This window comes from Phascolarctos cinereus, unplaced genomic scaffold, assembly GCF_003287225.1.
Source record: "Phascolarctos cinereus isolate Bilbo 61053 unplaced genomic scaffold, phaCin_HiC Scaffold_9;HRSCAF=440, whole genome shotgun sequence".
Taxonomy (NCBI): domain Eukaryota; kingdom Metazoa; phylum Chordata; class Mammalia; order Diprotodontia; family Phascolarctidae; genus Phascolarctos; species Phascolarctos cinereus.
The window spans coordinates 85226795-85245783 of NW_027556402.1; the positions used below are offsets into that span (position 1 = coordinate 85226795).

An 18989-nucleotide genomic window follows, 5' to 3' on the forward strand; every position below is an offset into this window, starting at 1 on the left:
TTGCCTGACTCAGCTAGTTCCATTTTTGCCTGAATTGGGATGGGTGATTAATTTTTTTTTCTTTATCCCTTTAGCTATGTCATCCCTCTACCAGAAGGAAACGAAAATTCAGTGTATATTTCCCTTGACTCACTTTTTAGTCTGGCAGGGAGTGAGGCGTGAAATGTCCTGTTCTTCTCTTTGCTACCACCACCAAAACAGCCATTTGCAGATTTAATTAGTCCACTAAGACCTTTCAGGGCTTTCCCATTACACTAGTCCTCCAGTGTGGGACACATAGAACACCACTTGTGGTATGCATTTTCTTCTTGGTAAATTAGTAAAATCTCTAATTAGGATTGAGTTTTACAATTTAGTGGGGAAGGGAGTTGTTTGTGTTTTTTGTTTTTGTTTTTTTTTCCAGTTTCCTTTTGTTTATCAGTAGAAGTTAACCTAACCACCCCCCCAAAAAAATGAAGTCGAGTTAGAGAATAGAAAAGCAAGTATATTTTTCCTGCTTTTAGACTTTTCTTGAATATTCCTGAAAGGTTTGAAATGTAAAGTGTATATGAAATAAAATTTTTTAAAAATTGAATTTCATATTTAAATGCACTAGACAGAACAGTTTTAAATGAGTGCTTCAGTAAATACTTTTGTAAAGTATATGCAAATAATCAGCTCTGCCCCAATTTATATTTTATTGAGTTTTCTTAAGGCAGGACACATTTGCTTTTTATTATCTTGGGAAACAAGGCTTAATTTTCCAGTTATTTTTCTACTTTTTATTAAAGCTAAGTTCACTTTAATTCCCACTACCATATTTCTATCACCCTTTAGCCTCAATGGATTGGAGGTGATATTTTGTTAAACTTTAGAATATTGATAAAGACCTCAGTTCATTTCAGCCTTTTCTGCATTCATAGTGCCACAGTTTAAGGGTAATATAGTATTAGCATAAGATAATCAGTTTATATGAAACTTAGAGGGAAGAAACTTGTAGAATTTAAGAGAATTAGTTAGCCTTTGCCAAAAACATCTGTTCATATACTTCAATTGCCTTCATAAGAATTTTCTGCTTCTAGCTGGGAAGGCAAGGTTCACACATTTATTTTCCTACTAGAAAGAAATTTACGCCACTGATTTTGCTACCTTTGGGTAATACTCTTCACTTTTTCTGAGTTTTTCCTCTAGTTATAAAGTCAGACTTTGTCAACACAAGTTCTTCACACTGGTTAAATACTTAGTCTTACCCTGTTGCTTACTGAATCAAAAAAAAAACCCAAACTTAACACACATTTACAGCTAAATATTAGCATTTGCTTTTGTTAGAAATTGTATTATCTTCTACGTGAAATCTAGTAATAGTGAAGCAAGTAAACTTTGCATTAAAACTCGAGGAATTGAATATTTGAAATGAAATTGTGTTAATAGTCTAAGTTGATAGGAACCTAGGAAAACAGTGCAATATGTGGCTAATATGAAAATATGTTTTGCATAACTTCACACATATAATGAAATATTACTTACCTTCTCAATGGATGGGAGAGGGACTAGGGGAAGGGAAGGAATTTAGAACTCAAAATTTAAAAATTAATGTTAAAATTTTTTTTAAATAAAATTGAATATGGGGGAGTAGAAAATAATTGCTGTTAAGTGGACCTATTTGGCCTATTTATTTACATTTTTTTCCCCTATAATTCTAGTTTGAAGCTGGCAGTATGAAAAACCTAGTACTGAAGATCATCTCTGGATCTTTTCCTCCTGTTTCCTTGCATTATTCCTATGATCTCCGTAGTCTACTTTCTCATTTATTTAAAAGGAATCCTAGGGAGAGACCATCAGTCAACTCCATATTGGAGAAAAGTTTTATAGCTAAACGTATTGAAAAGTTTCTTACACCTGAGGTATGTTTTTAATTTGATCAAAATTATGATATGACATTTAATAAATTGCTGGTTCATTACAGTTTACATGCCATGCAGTACTTCTCCAATGCTGGTTGCAAATGCGTATTCCTTGAATTGAATTAAACTGTTATTTTCCAAAATTAAAATGACATGTTATAGTTGTTCTATTAGCTTTGCACTTCATAAAGCATATTTTTTTCTAGCTCCATCTTATGTGACTCTTTTCTATGTATTTCTTTGAATCTGCCACAGGGAATCTCGCAGTATGTTACAGGTCTTCCTTTAAATATCTTGACACATCTCACAAATACCATGTGAGAAGGCGTGATCTCCATCAGTTACTTCTCTCACTGTGTCATGCCCCATCTTACCCCCCCCCAATTTTACATTTTTGTAACAACATTCTTGATGCTGCCTTTGCTATGCAGGGCCCCATTTATTACGTACTGCATCTTGCATAAGCCCATCCTATACTTCTCCATCTCCCTTTGAGTGTCCCTCGCGTTCAGATCTTTGATATTTTATGAGTTGAAACCATATAACATTGCTAATAGAATTTTAGTGTAACAGAATAGGTCTTTGTTTCAGAGAGTGGCTTGGGATCATTAAGTTGTGTAAGAGTCCAAGTGTTTGCCTTAGCCAGTATAAAGTCTTATAAAAATCTTTCTGTGTCTTTTTTTGTTTCCCTCAAATTTTGTTGTCCCTCAAATTGTCAGATTTAATTTTTTTGTTTTTATTTCATAAATGATTTATATTAAAATTTTTAAATTATAACTTTTATTTTTGTATCAGCTCAATTCAAGAATATATCCCTCTTCTTTCCCTACCCAGTGAGTCATCTCTTTTAATGAAAAATTTAAAAAGAAGAAAAAGCAATTTAGCAGAAGTTGCTGTCACATCAGCTGAGTCTTATGGTGAATGCAATATTGCAGAAAAGTAAAAGAGGTGTATTTTCTCCATCCTTTTCCAGGGCTAAGCTTTTTAGTCATAATTACACCACCACTAGTTTCATTTCTTTGTTCTTTCTGTTTCCTGTGTAATTGCATGTATGTTGTTCTCCTGGTTCTGCTTACTCTACTCTGAATCCATTTGTATAAGTCTATAACATGCTTCTCATAATTCTTCCTATTAGGTGTTTCTTATAACTTAGTAATAATCATTTAAAATCACTTAACTTTTTAGGCTTTCTTTAAGTTCATTTTTTCTTCCATTGCTTCTCACTATTATATGAAGAAATATTGCTCATGAATTTCCACTGTCCTCTGTAATATTTTACATGTGGATAAATATTCTAAACTCGTGATGCCTTTGGCTACAGACCTATTGATTTGACAGGGGTATCAAATGTTTGCTGAAATGGTTTCTGTACTCTTTTGGTCATCTTATTTATATGTTATTTGATTTATATTAGTTGAACGTAGGAAGTAAAATCTGAGCAGCTCTTCCATTCTCTTCAGTTTCCCATTTCTACTATTGATAGGTTCCTTAAATAGATCTGCTTAGAGTTGTTTTAATTGCAGGCCATGTTTTCTCAATTTTGTTCTAGGCTGTTATTAATTTGGAATTTTGCTTTAGCCAAGTCAGTGGTGGGACTCTAAATAAATAGCAGATTTGGGAATGAATCCCTACATCAGTAACAAGTAGTTTCATGTCTGTTAAAATACATTCAGTTTCATTTTTTATTATGTGGTGCTAATCACATCCAATGCTTTCCAACTCTGAGAAATGTATTCTTGTTTTATAGGCGTGAGGTTTCTGTATAGTTTGTAACCCTTTGATCTCTCTCATTTCTTATTCCTGAACCATATTTCCCAGTGTATTTTTTTAATCATCCCTCCCTCTGAACATATTTGCATTGAAGAGTTACCACATGCAAAATATATGGTGATTTAATGGAGGTTTTATCAAGCTCTTATTTGCACATAAGCTGGTGATAAGTTTTTGCAAATACTCACTATTGCATTATAAAATGGCTGAATATATTATGAAATATTTATTGTTACCTTTGGACTTACCAGTTCTTACAATTCTGTTATTTTCTGTTCCAAGGAGAATTTTGAAACATCATCCTTCCATTTAGCTGCAACTTCCTTTTTTCTCTTGGTTGTATTTATAACAACTGTCCAAGATTAATACAGTTCAGTCCCTGCAGTAATTTATCCATTTCTTAGTCACAGGACAGTGATCTCAAAAGGAGTGCCTCTAACTAAATTGATGTTCTTAGAAGATTGTAAAAGTATGTGATTCTTAGCACTCTCTGCCCTTTCTTCTATTATTGTACCATGTAATCTGCAGATGAGGGACTACGTAGGATGGAGGGTCATTTTGCAATTTTCTTTGTGTCATGGGTTGCCATGGCCTAAGAATGCCTAGCCGAGTTGCTAGCTCACTGGTGATGAGCCTCTTCTACTCTAACTAGACTGGACCTCGAAGAGGAGACACAGTCTGTTTCTCTGACTATCCTGAACCTACATGTCACTTCCATACCATAAGGAAGAAGAGTAGGATTCTGTAGGAATTCCATTGGATAGGTTGAATATAAAAGATCATTTCATAAAAAAAATTAGAACACGACAGCAGATGATACCTTTCAGTTCTGAGGCTAGAAGGAGAAACCACAACTCAGCAAGGAATAGAGCAGATCACAAAAGCCAAAATTGATGCATTCCATTATTTAAAAATTTTAAATACAGCTAGAATAAAAAGATATGTAATCACAGTTGTAGGAAGTGAGGAGAGTTAGGGAATCTTTTCATTGGACATCTCTACTAAAAGTCTGGTTGTTAAGTTATATAGGGGAATTGATGCAAATATATGAATAAGAGCCATTCTGTAATAGACAAGCGGCTCAAAATTATCAACAGTTTTTAAAAGAAGAAATACATTTTTTGAACGATCATATGAAAAACAGGTATCATTAATAATGTAATGTAAATGAAAACAATTGTTTACCTCACATTCTTAAAATTGGCTACAAAAATGTAAACATTCAAAGGGCAATAAGAGAGAGGCACATTAATATACCTTTGGAGCTGTAAGTTGCTACTTCTTTCTGGTTAACGATTTGGAGAGCTATCTTAGAGGAGTGACTGAATTGTTAATACCTTTTAACCCAGCATTCTAAGAAAGTCAGGCAGTTCCCACATATACCAAAACACTCACAGTACTTGTTTTTGTGGTACCAAAAGACTAGAAACAAGTATTGGAGAATAATTGAACAACTTGTGCATATGAATGAAGTGGAATCTTATTCTATAATAAGAAATGAAATTAGGAGTATAGGGGGAAATGGGAAGACCTGTCTGAACTGACGAAGATCAAAGAAAATAGATACAAGAAGATAATATACACAATGATTGAAGTAATGTAAATTAAAACAATACATTAGAATTAAGATGAAATATAACAGCTAATGTTGGTTCTAAAAGACCAGTGATGACACTTTTTCCTTGGATTGTAGACTAAGCATGTGGGCTGTGGGTGTCAGTATTGTATATGCTATCATATGGGATCACAGTATTAGTTTTTTTATTACAAGGGAAAGTATTCTTTTTATTGCTCTGTGTGTGTGTGTGTAAGGAGATGTTATTCAGATGGAATAGTGTTTGAGAAGGAATTTGGGGGGGGGGCCTAGGCAGTGGGGTTAAGTGACTTGCCCAGGGTCACACAGCTAGTGAGTGTTATTTCTCTGAGGCCAGATTTGAACTCAGGTCCTCCTGACTCCAGGGCTGGTGCTCTATCCACTGTGTCACCTAGCTACCCGTGAGAAGAAATATTTTTTAAAATGTTTTATTGATGATCTTATGTTTTTTATATCACTGTCATTTCTGGTAATACCACCACTCCTCCTCTTTCTCTCACTCTTCACCTAGAATTGAAATCTTCCTTGTAACAAAGAAAAAACTGAGGCAAAATATATGGTTCAGTGATCTCATATGACAGTGTATATGACATTGTGCCTTGTAATCCCCTACTTCTTCTTTAGAGGGCAGTTCATTTTGTTTTCTGTTTTCTAGAAAGTAGGGTTCATTTCATTCTCTTTTCGTTTACATTGTTATACCACTTTATCACTACAACATGCAACAAAATTAAAATACAGAGAGGAGGAATAAGCATCAAATGTGTGTGAGGGAGAACAGTTTCATTAGCTTGTGGAATCTGTGTTGGCAAAAACAAGAAGTGAGTTTAGAAACATTAGAGTAGAATATGAATATGATTTGGTAAAAGGATTATTTGATTTTTTATTATAATTTTGTATTTGTACTTGAATGTGATTGATTTAGGAAATATAGAGAAGATTATATTCTTTGCTAATTAACTTAACTATTTTTTTTTAAGACTAACGTTTTTATATACTATTTCTCCCCTTTTTAATCTAAGCTTATTGCCGAAGAATTTAGTCACAGAGCATTTCACAAATATGGAGCTCATCCTGTACCAGGTAAACAACATATCTTCAGATTCTTTTCATCTGTTTTTTTGGAAAAAAAAATCTAGTTTAACTATAGTATAATTTGAACCAGTATCTATGTCCTTATAGAATAACAAAAATAATTTAGTTTCAACAATAAATAATTTGTGTAATCTAGGCTAGGTGACCATTAAACTGCATAAATGTTTAGGTTCTGATCTGTTCTGAAATATGGCAGTATGTAAGATTAAACTTCCAATGTATTTGTTGATGTTTCCTCAAGTAATCTAACTTCCTACTTCAGCAATTAATAGAACAACTCCTCTACTCCATATCAGCTATACACCTGTGCTTTTGCTATCACTACAGTTGTTCCAAATCAGTGTTTTAGAACTCCAAAATTCCTTTATCTGATCTTAATCTTCTATCATTCCATTTTTTCCTATGTATTTCTACTCTTAGCACTATTCTTCATCTCTGTGACCTCCAGTCCTTTCATCTCTCAGTATTTTTCTTAGATCATTACCTTTGCTCTAGCCATTGTCTCCTCCTTTTCCGTTCTGGACCCTTTGGTAAACTCGTTCAAATTTACACTGTTGTCTTCTTTCAAGGCCCTTATTCTCTGTCCTGACTCCAAGCATCATGCTATGCCAAACTCCGTCTCTGCATTGCTCGCATCATCTTTCTCCTTTGCACCTACGAATATGTTACCAGAGTTTGGAGAAGTCGTGATTGAGTCTACTACAAATCTGTGTTATGTAACCGTAACTAGGTCCTTACTGTGACAAAGTAATTCTTCTCCTTCCTGTGCTGGCTCCACAGCAAATATTCTAAACTCTTTTTTGTCTCTTAAAATCATTCATGACGCCACCTAACCCGTACTCTCAGCTAAAATCCTTGCTTCACATTTCACTACCACCACCATACCTAGATTGAGGTAATTTGCCAAGAGCTATCTCTTTTCCCCTTTTCTTTATCTCACAACCCTCTGACATTGTCCCTACTATCTTTTCCCTTCGTCCCAGTCTCTGAGGTGGCCCTTCTCCTTACAAAGGCCAGCCACTCTACCTATGCTTTAGTTCACTTCCCCCTGTTTATCCCAGCAGATGACTGTCCACTGTCATATTATATTTCTCAGTCTGTCCCTATATACTGAGTTCTTTCTTAATAATTATATAAGATCCTAAGTCTCTTTGTTCTTAGAAAACACTAGATCCTACCATCTCTTCTGTCTGTTGTTCTGAATCTGTCCCCTTCTCAACCAAATTTCTTGAAAAAGCTATCTACATTTAGTACCTCTACTTTCTTTCTGTCTTGTCAGCCTCCTGCATTCTGGCTTTTGACATTAATATTTGAAACTGTTCCTCTAAAGTTAGCAATGATCCCTTAGTTGCCAGATCTAATGGGATTTTCTTAGTTATCATTATTACTTTCTTTGTAGCATTAGACTCTGCTGACCACATTCTCCTTTCAGATATTCTCTCTCTCTCTCTTTTTTTTTTTTGGTGAGGCAATTGGGGTTAAGTGACTTGCCCAGAGTCACACAGCTAGTAAGTGTTATGTATCTGAGGTCAGATTTGAACTCAGGTCCTCCTGACTCCAGGGCCAGTGCTCTATCTACTGTGTCACCTAGCTGCCCCATTGATATTTGCTCATTTATGGATTTTTTTGTGATTCTGCTCTCTTTTGGTGCTTCTCCTGCCTGTTTGACTGCTCCTTGTCTGTCTCTATTTCTGGATCTTCTCATATGTCATGTCCAGTCATTGTGGTTTCCCCCCAAGGCTCAGTCCTGGGCCCTCTTTTTTTTGTGCAATTTTTTTTACTTGGTAAATATCAGCTTTTATGAATTCAGATGTCATCTCTATGCAGGTGACTCCCAGATCTGTATGTGAATGAATGGGGGGGGAAATGAATTTACTAAGCACCTACTATATGCCGAGCATGATGTTAAGCCCTATAGTTAAAAAAAAAAAGCTAACAAAATAGTCCCTGTCCTCAAAGGGGCAAGCTAACATTCTAAGAGGAGGAGACAATACATAAAGGAGTTGCAAAGCACAGGTGCAGGGTTGTGGGGAGAAGAGAGAAGTGACTTACATTAGACATAAAAGAGGACATCATTAATTAGATCTATGTGAAGGGGAAGAGTCCATGGCCAAATAAGAGATAGAGAGGATCACAGAAGCTAAAATGTTGATTATATGAGATTTGAAAGGTTTTGCACAAGCAAAACCAGTGCAGCTAAAATTAGAAGAGAAACAGGTAATGGGGGGAAAAATTCTGTAGCAGGTTTCTCTGATATAGGTCTCATTTTCAAGATATATGGGAAACTGATTTAAATTTTTGAGAATAAGGGCCGTTCCTCAAATGATGAATAGTCAAATGATTTGAACAGGCAGTTCTCAAAGGATAAAATCCAAGCTATCAGTAGCTATCTAAAAAATGTTCCAAATCACTAATAATTAGAGAAATCCAAATTGAAAAACTCTGAAGGGCAGCTAGGTGGTGCAGTGTATAGAGCACTGGCCCTGAAGTCAGGAGGACCTGAGTTCAAATCCAACCTCAGACTAAACACTTGACATTTACTAGCTGTGTGACCCTGGGCAAGTCACTTAACCCCAATTGCCTTTAAAGAAAAAAACTCTGAAGTTCCACTTCACACTTTGGATTTACAAAGTTGACGAAAATGACAAATGCTGGAGGGGCTATGAGGTACATTAATGCACTGTTGGTGCATTTTTTAGTGAAAATTTTTGAAATTATGCCCCCCAAATTACTAAACTGTGCATACTCTTTAATCCAGTGATGCCATTTTTAGGTTTATATGCCAAAGAGATCAAAGAAGGAAGAAAAAGACCTATATGTAGAAAAGTATTCATAGCAGTTCTTTTTGTGGTGGCAAAGAACTAGAAAGTAAGAGAAGGCCTGTTGGGGTGATGATGATGATGATGTTCAGTGGTTTCATTTGTGTCTGACTCTTCATGACCCCATTTGTTGTTTTCTTAGCCAAGATACTGGAATAGTTTTCCTTTTCCTTTTCCAGCTCATTTTACTAATGAGGCAAACAGGGTGAAGTGACTTGTCCAGGGTCACATAGCTAGTAAGTGTCTGGGGTGGCGTTTGAACTCAGGAAGATGTCTTTCTTACTCTAGGCCTGGCACTCTATCCACTGTGCCACCTGGCTGCATTTAGGGTTATAGCTGAACAAATTATGATTTATTAATATAATGGAATATTATTAAGCCATATGAAATTATGAAGGAGGTGGTTGCAAAGAAAACCGAGAAAATTTTTCTGAATTGATACAGAGTGAAGTGGGTAGAACCAGCCGAATAATTTATATACTAAGAAAAACATTGTAAAGACAACTTTGGAAGACTTAAGAAAGCCTGATCAGTGCAATCAGTGTAGTGATCAACCGTGATTCCAGATGATTAATGATGAAACATGCCACCCACATCCTGACAGAGATGTTAGATGGACTCAGTACGGATTAAGACATATTTTTTTCAACATTGCTAATACAGGAATTTGTTTCACTTGGCCTTATATTTCTTATAAGCTTTTGTTTTTCTTTTCTTAAAGAGTAATTTTAAAAATTGTTAAGCAGTGGACATGGAAAACACCAAATATCATCATAAAGAAAGAATAAATTATACTTTAACAGACAGGGGGAAAAAACATTATTATGGGGGCTGTTGCATGTAGTTGGGCAGCTAAGATCAGAATCCATGAAGAAAGGAGAAGCAGCTGTGACATATGTTTAAAACAGTTTAACTCTGATTTGTTAAATAAGTAATTGAAATTAGACAACAGAAGTGATATCAACTTAGATTATGATCATTTCGTTGAAAAATTTAACTATTGCCAATTAATTACCAAAACAAGAATACCAAAAGAGCCTGAATAGTGCCCTAGTTAGCAGACGTCTGACAAAAAAGATGTGGCAGCTAAAGGCGATACCAGATTAGAATATAAGATGGTGGATAATAATGAGCAGTGTCATTCCATAAAATAGATTGAAGCAATTGAAAGTAAAACTATTTTAAAGAAACTTTGGTAAGATACTCAGTTTAGCAAAGTCATCCCGAGGGCAGTCAAGGATTACAATGACAGGAGAACTATAAATGGGGAAAACAAAACAGAAAAGATTTATAAAAACTGTTAAAAAATTTTTTTCTGTAAATGATGATAGAAGCACCAAACTTGGGCCCTAATCTCAGTTTCAGATATGCTTATAAAGGAGGCAGAAATAGCACTACATGGAACACTTCAGTGAAAAATACCAGATTAGACTTTGTGTATATGTAGGGATCAACTATTTGAGATAAAACAGTTGTGAGCATATCGAGATACTAATATATACAATATCTGAAGGAGGGGAAGATACAAAAGGCATGTAAAATATCTCAGACCTTATTAATGGAAAAAAAAGATGAACAAGAGAACATCACTAACTGTTGACATATGTCTATTCTCCCATCTATACAAAGTCTTTGAGAGGTGTTTTTCCATGAATCATTTTCATCCTTGATGAAGGTTTTATAGACTTCCAAAGGCATTTATTCAATATTGAACCATATCTTTATCATTTTATAGTTAATTGAAAAATGTAGAAAATAAAATATTCCATTGTTTCTTGATTTTGAAAGAAGTATTGGATTTTGTAGAATAAATATGAAGATATTGTGAGTAATGTACAGGCAAAGAACACAAGTGCTCAAAGGATCATGAGTCAAGCACTTCATTACTCACAGGTATGCAAGCATGCAGCTCCCTAGCTAGTAGCTCAGGCAGACAGTGGAATGCATACTTCAGATCTCTGGATCTTTGTCCTTTTATCTGATTGTTGTGGGCAGATGTCACAGGGCTTGAGGGAGCAAGGGACCTTTAAAGCAATCAGGCATTGAGTGTATAGTCTTTGATCCGCCACCTTATTGACCACTAAGGCATTGTATTAGGAAAGTTTACTAACCTTAAATACCAGAATTGGATGAAGTTTGGTAAATTACGATCAGGGGAGCCTTGTATTCTTTGCTTACATGTAGCTGACTAAACCAAACCAGTATTGGGAACTTCCTGGTAACATAGGCTTGTCAGTCAGTGGTCAAATAGGGAGTCGTTTCTGTCATCTAGGGTCTAACAGTATGCAAATCCTCACAATAAAACCTTGTGTTGCAGACTATTTTATAACAAAGTATTTTCCGTCCATATATCAAGATCCCTTGGAAGATGTGACAACAGAAATACATTTGTTCAATGACCCTCTCATAATAAACATTAGTTGAGACATAAAATAGAGATGTATGTTTGCCAAAGGCATTCACCACTCAGGTGGAGAAGCTTCAGTTCAGAGTCCAAGTAGGGATTCCCTAATGAATGAAGAGTTCCTTCTGATGCCCCCTTTACAGGTGATATTGTATTGGTTGTAAGAAGTACCAGAACATTGTTGAACCTTCCCAAAATAGATCTGTGATCACACAATGAAATTTGATCTGTTCATCTGCAAAGAAAGACTAAGTGGATGAAAAATGAGTGTTGCCAAGATTTTAGAATATGTTTGGATGGACACCTTACAGAGGCAGCCAGCCAGTGTTTAAAATCAAGCTTCTATGTGGTGTGGTTTTTTGTTGTTGTTGTTTGTTTGTTTTTTAGGCAATTGGGGTTAAGTGACTTGCCCAGGGTCACACAGCTAGTAAGTGTCAAGTGTTTGATCTGAAGCCAGATTTGAACTCAGGTCCTCCTGACTTTAGGGCTGGTGCTCTATCCACTGCACCACCTAGCTGCCTCCATCAAGCTTCTATGTGCCAGTCACTCAGCTAAGCCCTACAACAGCATGTGTATCTTGTACCGACTGTGCAGATGAAAAGTGAGCGGAATCCAGAAATGAGCAAAAGAACAGTTATCAGGATTGATTTTGGTAAAATGGCAAAGCTCTTTTACTGATCTCGGGCTTTCCATGAAAACCAAGGCCTGTCTTTTCAGTACTTACATTTTACCACACTTTTGCTTGACTTATACATCTGCCTTTCAAGAATTAAACATGAGTATCAGAGAGCAGTAGAAAGGAATGTGGTACATGTGAGCAAACTGCAGGACCTATTCAGTGAGGAACTCTAGTGAAAAGGATAATGAGATTTCAAGCAATTATAGAAGAAGGAATAGATGGGATGCTCATGAGGTATCATTAGGGAGTATCAGGTTGCTGGAGTGCTCCACTGTCACCCCTGTGATTTTGAAGAAAGAAACAAAGGTTTCCTGCACCTTGTGTTACTGTCATCCAGCAGACTTCTAGTAGCACGTGGATAAGAGTCATACTTGGTGGCTTGGTGTAAATGAGCTGTAGCTGCATTGTTCGAGGGAATTCCTGAATTGGTGAGATCACCAGTCCATTCAGTTGTTTTTAAGTATTGAGGTAGATTTAGTTGAAAATCTTTATTCTTTTGCCACAAATCTTAATCTGCACTAATTCATCTTTTTGAAATTATGTCATAGTTGTTACTAATGATGCAATTAATGTTTAAGAACACTACGGATTGATAGTTTTTTTAGGTTAATAGCTGATTGCCTTGGTTTGGCAAATTGCCCTCTCTATTGAAATTTGGTGTATATTTACCTGAATATTTTCCTCATGTGAGGTATATTGGCTTTGTTGTTAGAAGAGAACAGTCATCATCATCTATCATTATTAAGTGCTTAACTATGCCCTGTAGTTGGCATTGAGTGTTTGAGTTTTTGTGTTTATGGCTTTAGATTGATTTAGTTGAACTGGAAGCAATTATATTGTCAGAGTAAAGGGGTCTAGATGTCTTTGGTAAGAAAGGTTGGAAATTAAATGATTAAAACTCAAGAGTTACAACCTGAAAGGATTTTAATTAAAATTATGATAAGAGCCCCTAAAAAAAGAGATGTTTTTTCATAATTTGTGTCTTTGTGTTTTCTTATGTAGCCAAAAGACCAGCTCAGGGACAGATCTTTGTATCTCCTGCTCCAGCACAGAAAATTACAAAACCTGCTGCTAAATATGGAGTGCCTTTAACACATAAGAAAGTGGTGGAAATGCCTAAAAAAGTCCACGAAAAGAAGCCACCTTCAAGATACAAACAGGTATAATTAATATAATAAACAGCATTGTTAACATTTGGTTTTTTAATTCTTATTTGTCTTTTATTTTTACATTGCTTTTTTCCCTATCATATCCCTTTTTCTTTTCTCAGACAGCCAACCCTTAAAGATTCAAAGAGTTAAGGAAAGTTTAGTAAAATTAACAAGCACATCAGTTAAGTCTGATATTAAATGTGGTATTTTATACCCATAGTCCCCTTTCTTTGCAATTAAGGAAGCTAGATACATTTTCATATCTCTTGGTTGAGGCCACTCTTAGTTGTCATAACTTCACAGCCTGCAGTTTTATTTTTTTGCTAGTGGTATTGTTCTTTACATTTACATTGTTGTAGTCATTATATGCATTATTTTCTTGTTTCCATTTACTTTGTATCAGTTTGTAGAAGTATTCCCGTCTTATTGTGTATTTTAAAGTGTTTTTTTCTTAATGGTATTTTATTTTTTCCCAATTACATGTAAAGATTGTTTGCAACATTCATTTTTGTGAAATTTTGAGTTCCAAATTTTCTCCCTCCTTCTCTTCCCTCGCCCCCTTCCCAAGACAGCAAGCAATCTGATATAACTTATACATGTATAATCATGTTAGACATATTTCCACAGGAGTCATATTGTGAAAGAAGAATCAGAACAAAAGGGAAAAACCACGAGAAAGTAAAAGCAAAAAAATAAAAAAAAGTGATAATAGTATGCTTTGGTCTGTATTCAGACTCCATAGTTATTCCTCTGGATGTGGATCACACTTTCCATTACAAATCTTTTAGAATTGTCTTGGATCTTTATATTCCTGAGAAGAGCTAAGTGTGTCATAGTTAATCATCACACAGTGTTGCTGTTACTGTGTACAATGTTCTCCTGGTTATGCTCACTTCACTTAGCATCACTTACTTTGTATTTTTCATAGGCGTTGTTTCTTCCAGTACAGTAATATTGCAGTATATTTATATACCATAATTATTTTCCATTTGGGTGGGATTCTACTTTGTTTGCAGGTTTTTGCTTTTACAAAACAGTGCTTCTATACATGATTTAATGTTTATGAAACCTACTTCCTTGAGACATATGCTTGCCAGTGAAATCTTTGAGTCAAAGGATTTAGATATGTTATTCACTTTCTTGGTATAATTCTAGATTGCTTTATATTCATTGGACTAATTTGCAGCTCCACCTGTTTTTCTGCAACTTCTCCAACACTGACTAGCCCTATCTTTTGTGATCATTTCCAGTTTACTCGCTATAAAGTGAAATCTCAGGGTTGTTTTGATTTGAATTTCTTATTCTTAGGGTTATATTTCACATAGTTATTAATAGTTTGCTATTTTTCTTTTGAGAACTTTAAAAAAAATAATCTTTGACCATTTGCCCATTAGAAAGTGACTTTTGGTTTTATATGTGTTTACAGATTTTTTGTATATCTTGAGGATTGCGAGTTATGCAGCCGGAAGTCCTGGCTTGATGATAGCTCCCTGGTTTGTGACACCTGCTAGAGATAGCTGATAGAGCACCTGAACCCTTTCCTTTTCCCCAGTCTTACAGGAGACAGCTGGACTGATATCCTAGCAGTCTTTGTATTAGAGCCAGACTTTGCACCCTCCTGCAAACACTGGCTGTTACACTGTTCTGGGACAAAACTCTGCACTGCCCCATTCCTGGATGGGAGGGACACATCTAGACCCTGAGCTTTGCTGCAGTTTTGGCCGAGTCCAAAGAGCTTGAAATTGTGGTCTTCTGGCTGGGGAATGTGGAAATGAGAGTGCGTTTTTTGCTTCTTGCCCCCTCTCCCATTTCTAAATGGGGTTTGGGAAGGGTTAAGAGAGTTATAGACTTGTACACACTTTTTAATGCTTGATACTTGTACATGATGGAGGGTCCCACGGGTGCTGCAGCAGTGGGCAGAGCACCTCAGTGTAGGACAGGGACCTAGAAATTTGTTGTCGTTGTTTAGTCATGTCCTTCATGGCCCCATTTGGGGTTTTCTTGGCAAGGGTACTGAAGTGATTTGCCATTTCCTTCTCCGGTGCTTTTTGCAGATGAGGAAACTGAGATAAACTGGATGAAGGGACTTGTCCAGGGTCACACAGCTAGTGTCTGAGGCTGGATTTGAACTCAGATCTTCCTGACTCCAGGCCCAGGGCTCTATCCACTGCGCCACCCAGCTGCCCCAGGGATCCAGGGAACTTAACTCTAACTCTGTTCCAGCATGCAAGAGGCCTCAAAAGGGACACTGCCCCATCTCTGTGTCAGATGAACCTTAGTATAAATTTATCCTGGAGGCCAGGATGGCATCAGTCAAACCAGGTTTCACTAGCTCACAATAGCCAAATGTCAAAAGTTGATGTGAGAATTTAGAGGAATTTGGAAGTTAAACAGTCTTAGTAAAAGCTTTTGCTTGCCATGACAAAGTTAGAGTTAAGTTTCCTAGGTCCCTGCCTGTTCTTATTCATTGCTTATTCTGCAAAAAATACCATGACTACCACCGCTGCTATGTTCCATGGGTGATAGAGCTGGTTCCTATTTATACCACTTTAGTTTTTGTGAGATTTCATGCAAAACTGTGAGATTTCATTTAATTGTTAATAGTTTGCAATTTGAGGATTCAAAATTATAGAGTACTTAGTAGGCAATGGTGAGAGATGCCAAGTGCTTGCCACTGAAAGATTGCTGGATTTAGAATCTGAGAACTTGGATTCAAATCCATCTGTGCCATTTATGACCCATATGACCTTGATCAAGTCCCCTAACCTCCAGTACACAGCTCTTCCTCTATAAAACGAAGGTATTGAACTGGGGTACCTCTGATATACACAGTTGTACTCTAAAAGGTATCAAAGAACTAGAGTGTGAAAAAGGAGGTGGGCCATTTAATATATCAAGAAGAAACAATTTTCTTTTCTTTATTTTGGTGAGGCTATCAGGATTAATTGACTGGCCCAGGGTCACACAGCTAGGAAGTGTCAAGTGTCTGAGATTTGAACTCAGGTACCCCTGATTCCAGGGCTGGTGCTCTATCCACTGTGCTGCTTAGCTATCCCCTATTTTACGTATTTTGTAGTTATTTTGCTTGAAATTTCTTTATCTCTTTCGGCTCACTATTGGCAATGTGCCCCCAAAAAGTTGCTAATATACATAAGTTCATTTTAACTTGCTGAAGTTATTTCAGTTAATTATTTAGTTGACTTTTTAGGGATTGGTACATGAAACATATCATCTGTAAAAATCAGTGATCAGATTTATGGAGAACAGAAGAATTTATGACCCAACAGGATGTAGAGAACATTATGAAATGCAAAATAAATAATTTTTATTACATTAAATTGGAAAGTTTTGCACAAACAAAGCCAATGCAACCAAGATTAGGAGGGAAGCAGGAAACTGGGAAATAATTTTTACAACCAGTATCTCTGATAAGGGCTTCATTTCTAAAATATTTAGAGAACTAAGTCTAATTTATAAGAATACAAGTCATTCCCTTATTGATAAATGGTCAGAGGATATGTACAGGCAGTTTTCAGATGAAGAAATTAAAGCCATGTATAGTCATATGAAGAAATGCTGTAAATCACTATTGATTAGAGAAATGAAAATCGGGCAGCTAGGTGGTGCAGTGGATAGAGCACCAGTCCTGAAGTCAGGAGTACCTGAGTTCAAATCTGGCCTCAGACCAAAACACTTGACACTTACTAGCTGTGTGACCCTAGGCAAGTCACTTAACCCCAATTGCCAAAAAAACAAAAACAAAACAAAAAAAAAAGAGAGATGCAAATCAAAACAACTCTGAGGTACCACATCACACCTATCAGATTGGCCAACATGACAAAACCAGTAAATGATAAATGTTGGAGAAGATGTGGGAAAACTGGAACACTAATGCATTGCTGGTGGAGTTGTGAAATGATCCCACCATTTTGGAGAACAATTTTAAAGTATGCCCAAAGAACTATAAAAATGTGCATACCCTTTGACCCAGCAATTGTACTTCTAGGGCTGTATCCCAAAGAGATCATAAAAATTGGGAAAGGACCCACATGTACAAATATACATATATACACACATATATATATATACATACATATATATACATATATATACATATATATACATATATATACATATATATACATATACATACATATATATATATATGTGTGTGTGTATATATATACATATCTATCTATATATCTGTAGAGAGAGAGAGAGAGAGAGAGAGCAGCTCTTTCTGTAGTGGCCAAGAATTTGAAATTGTTGTGGTATGTGAACGTAATGGAATGCTATTGTGCTATAAGAAATAATGACCAAGTGGACTTCAGAAAAACCTGGAAAGACATGTATGGACTGATGCTAAATGAAGTGAGCAGAACCAGGAGAACTTTGTACAGAGCAACAGTCACATTGTATGATGACTAACTGTGATAGACTTAGCCCTCCTCAGCAGTGCAAGGATCTAAGACATCTCCAAAGGCCTTGTGATGGAAAATGCTATCCACATCCAGAGGAAGAACTAGGGAGTTTGAATGCAGATTGCAGCATGCATTTTTTTCTTCTGTTTTGTTTCCTCTTTCTTGTGGTTTCTCCTATGGGTTCTAATTCTTCCTTATAACATAACTAATGTGAAAATATGTTTAATAGGAATGTATATGTAAATCCTATATCAGATTGCATGCCATCTTGGGGAGGGATGTGAGGAGGGAGGGGGAGAAAAATTTACAACTTAAAAGCTTATGAAGTGATTGTTGATAAATCAAAATAAATTAATTTAAAAGATTTTTTAAAAAGAAGCAAAAAAACACAGAGACATATATGGACTACATTTTGTATCTACTTGATGTCAGAAGACCTTGTGGAAGGCCCCCATGATGTTGAGTGCAGCTTCCATGGGATATTTACAGAAGGATGTGGATAAGAACCATACAGGATGAGGAATGAATGTTTTTTGATCTGCACATTTTGGAAGGAGTACGTAACATCAATGGGATCAGAGGTCCTTTTGAAGAATTGAATATACAAGTGGAATTCCTTGCTGCCTTCACCCCCACCTCCCCTATGTTTGTTTAGAATGACCAACTGGGAAACTGATACCACTGCTCTGTACTGATTCATCATATACCCTTGTATGGTATGGGGCTGTTGTAATGATAGTGATGAGCTAGTTCTTCCCTCCTTTTCAAATTCCTCTCCTCTTTGTCCCTGTGATTCAGTAAGGCATCTTTTTAAATTGGAAAAAAAAATGAGTTGAAACTCCTTTATCTTTGATAGTATGCCTTCCCAACTCTTATTCCTAAGTGCCTTAGTCCATCTCTGTTCTCTGATTCCGCCACTGCCTTTTAGAATTGTCTTAGATAATTGTATTGTTCAGAGTAGCCAAGTCTTTCAGAGTTGATTAACATTACAACATTACTGTTACTGTGCAAGATCTCTCAGTTCTTCTCACTTTACTTTGCATCAGTTCATATATGTCTTGTGTTTTCTGAAACACCCCACTCCTTATTTCCCACAGCACAATAGTATTTCATCACAATCACATGCCATATCTTGTTCAGCCATTCCCCAGTTGATGAGCCTGTCCTTGATTTCCA

At 36.1% G+C, this 18989-nt stretch overlaps 1 protein-coding gene across 5 annotated transcripts in view; it reads left to right on the forward strand.

Moving 5' to 3' along the window:
* Nucleotides 1-18989, forward strand: part of NEK1 (NIMA related kinase 1) — a 165437-nt gene that overhangs the window by 38474 nt on the left and 107974 nt on the right. For all 5 annotated transcript variants that reach the window (XM_020997822.2, XM_020997826.2, XM_078148330.1 and 2 more), the window contains 3 exons: nt 1683-1883; nt 6267-6327; nt 13244-13401. In XM_020997822.2, coding sequence (XP_020853481.1) covers nt 1683-1883; nt 6267-6327; nt 13244-13401 — 420 coding nt within the window. The remainder of the gene's footprint in view (nt 1-1682; nt 1884-6266; nt 6328-13243; nt 13402-18989) is intronic.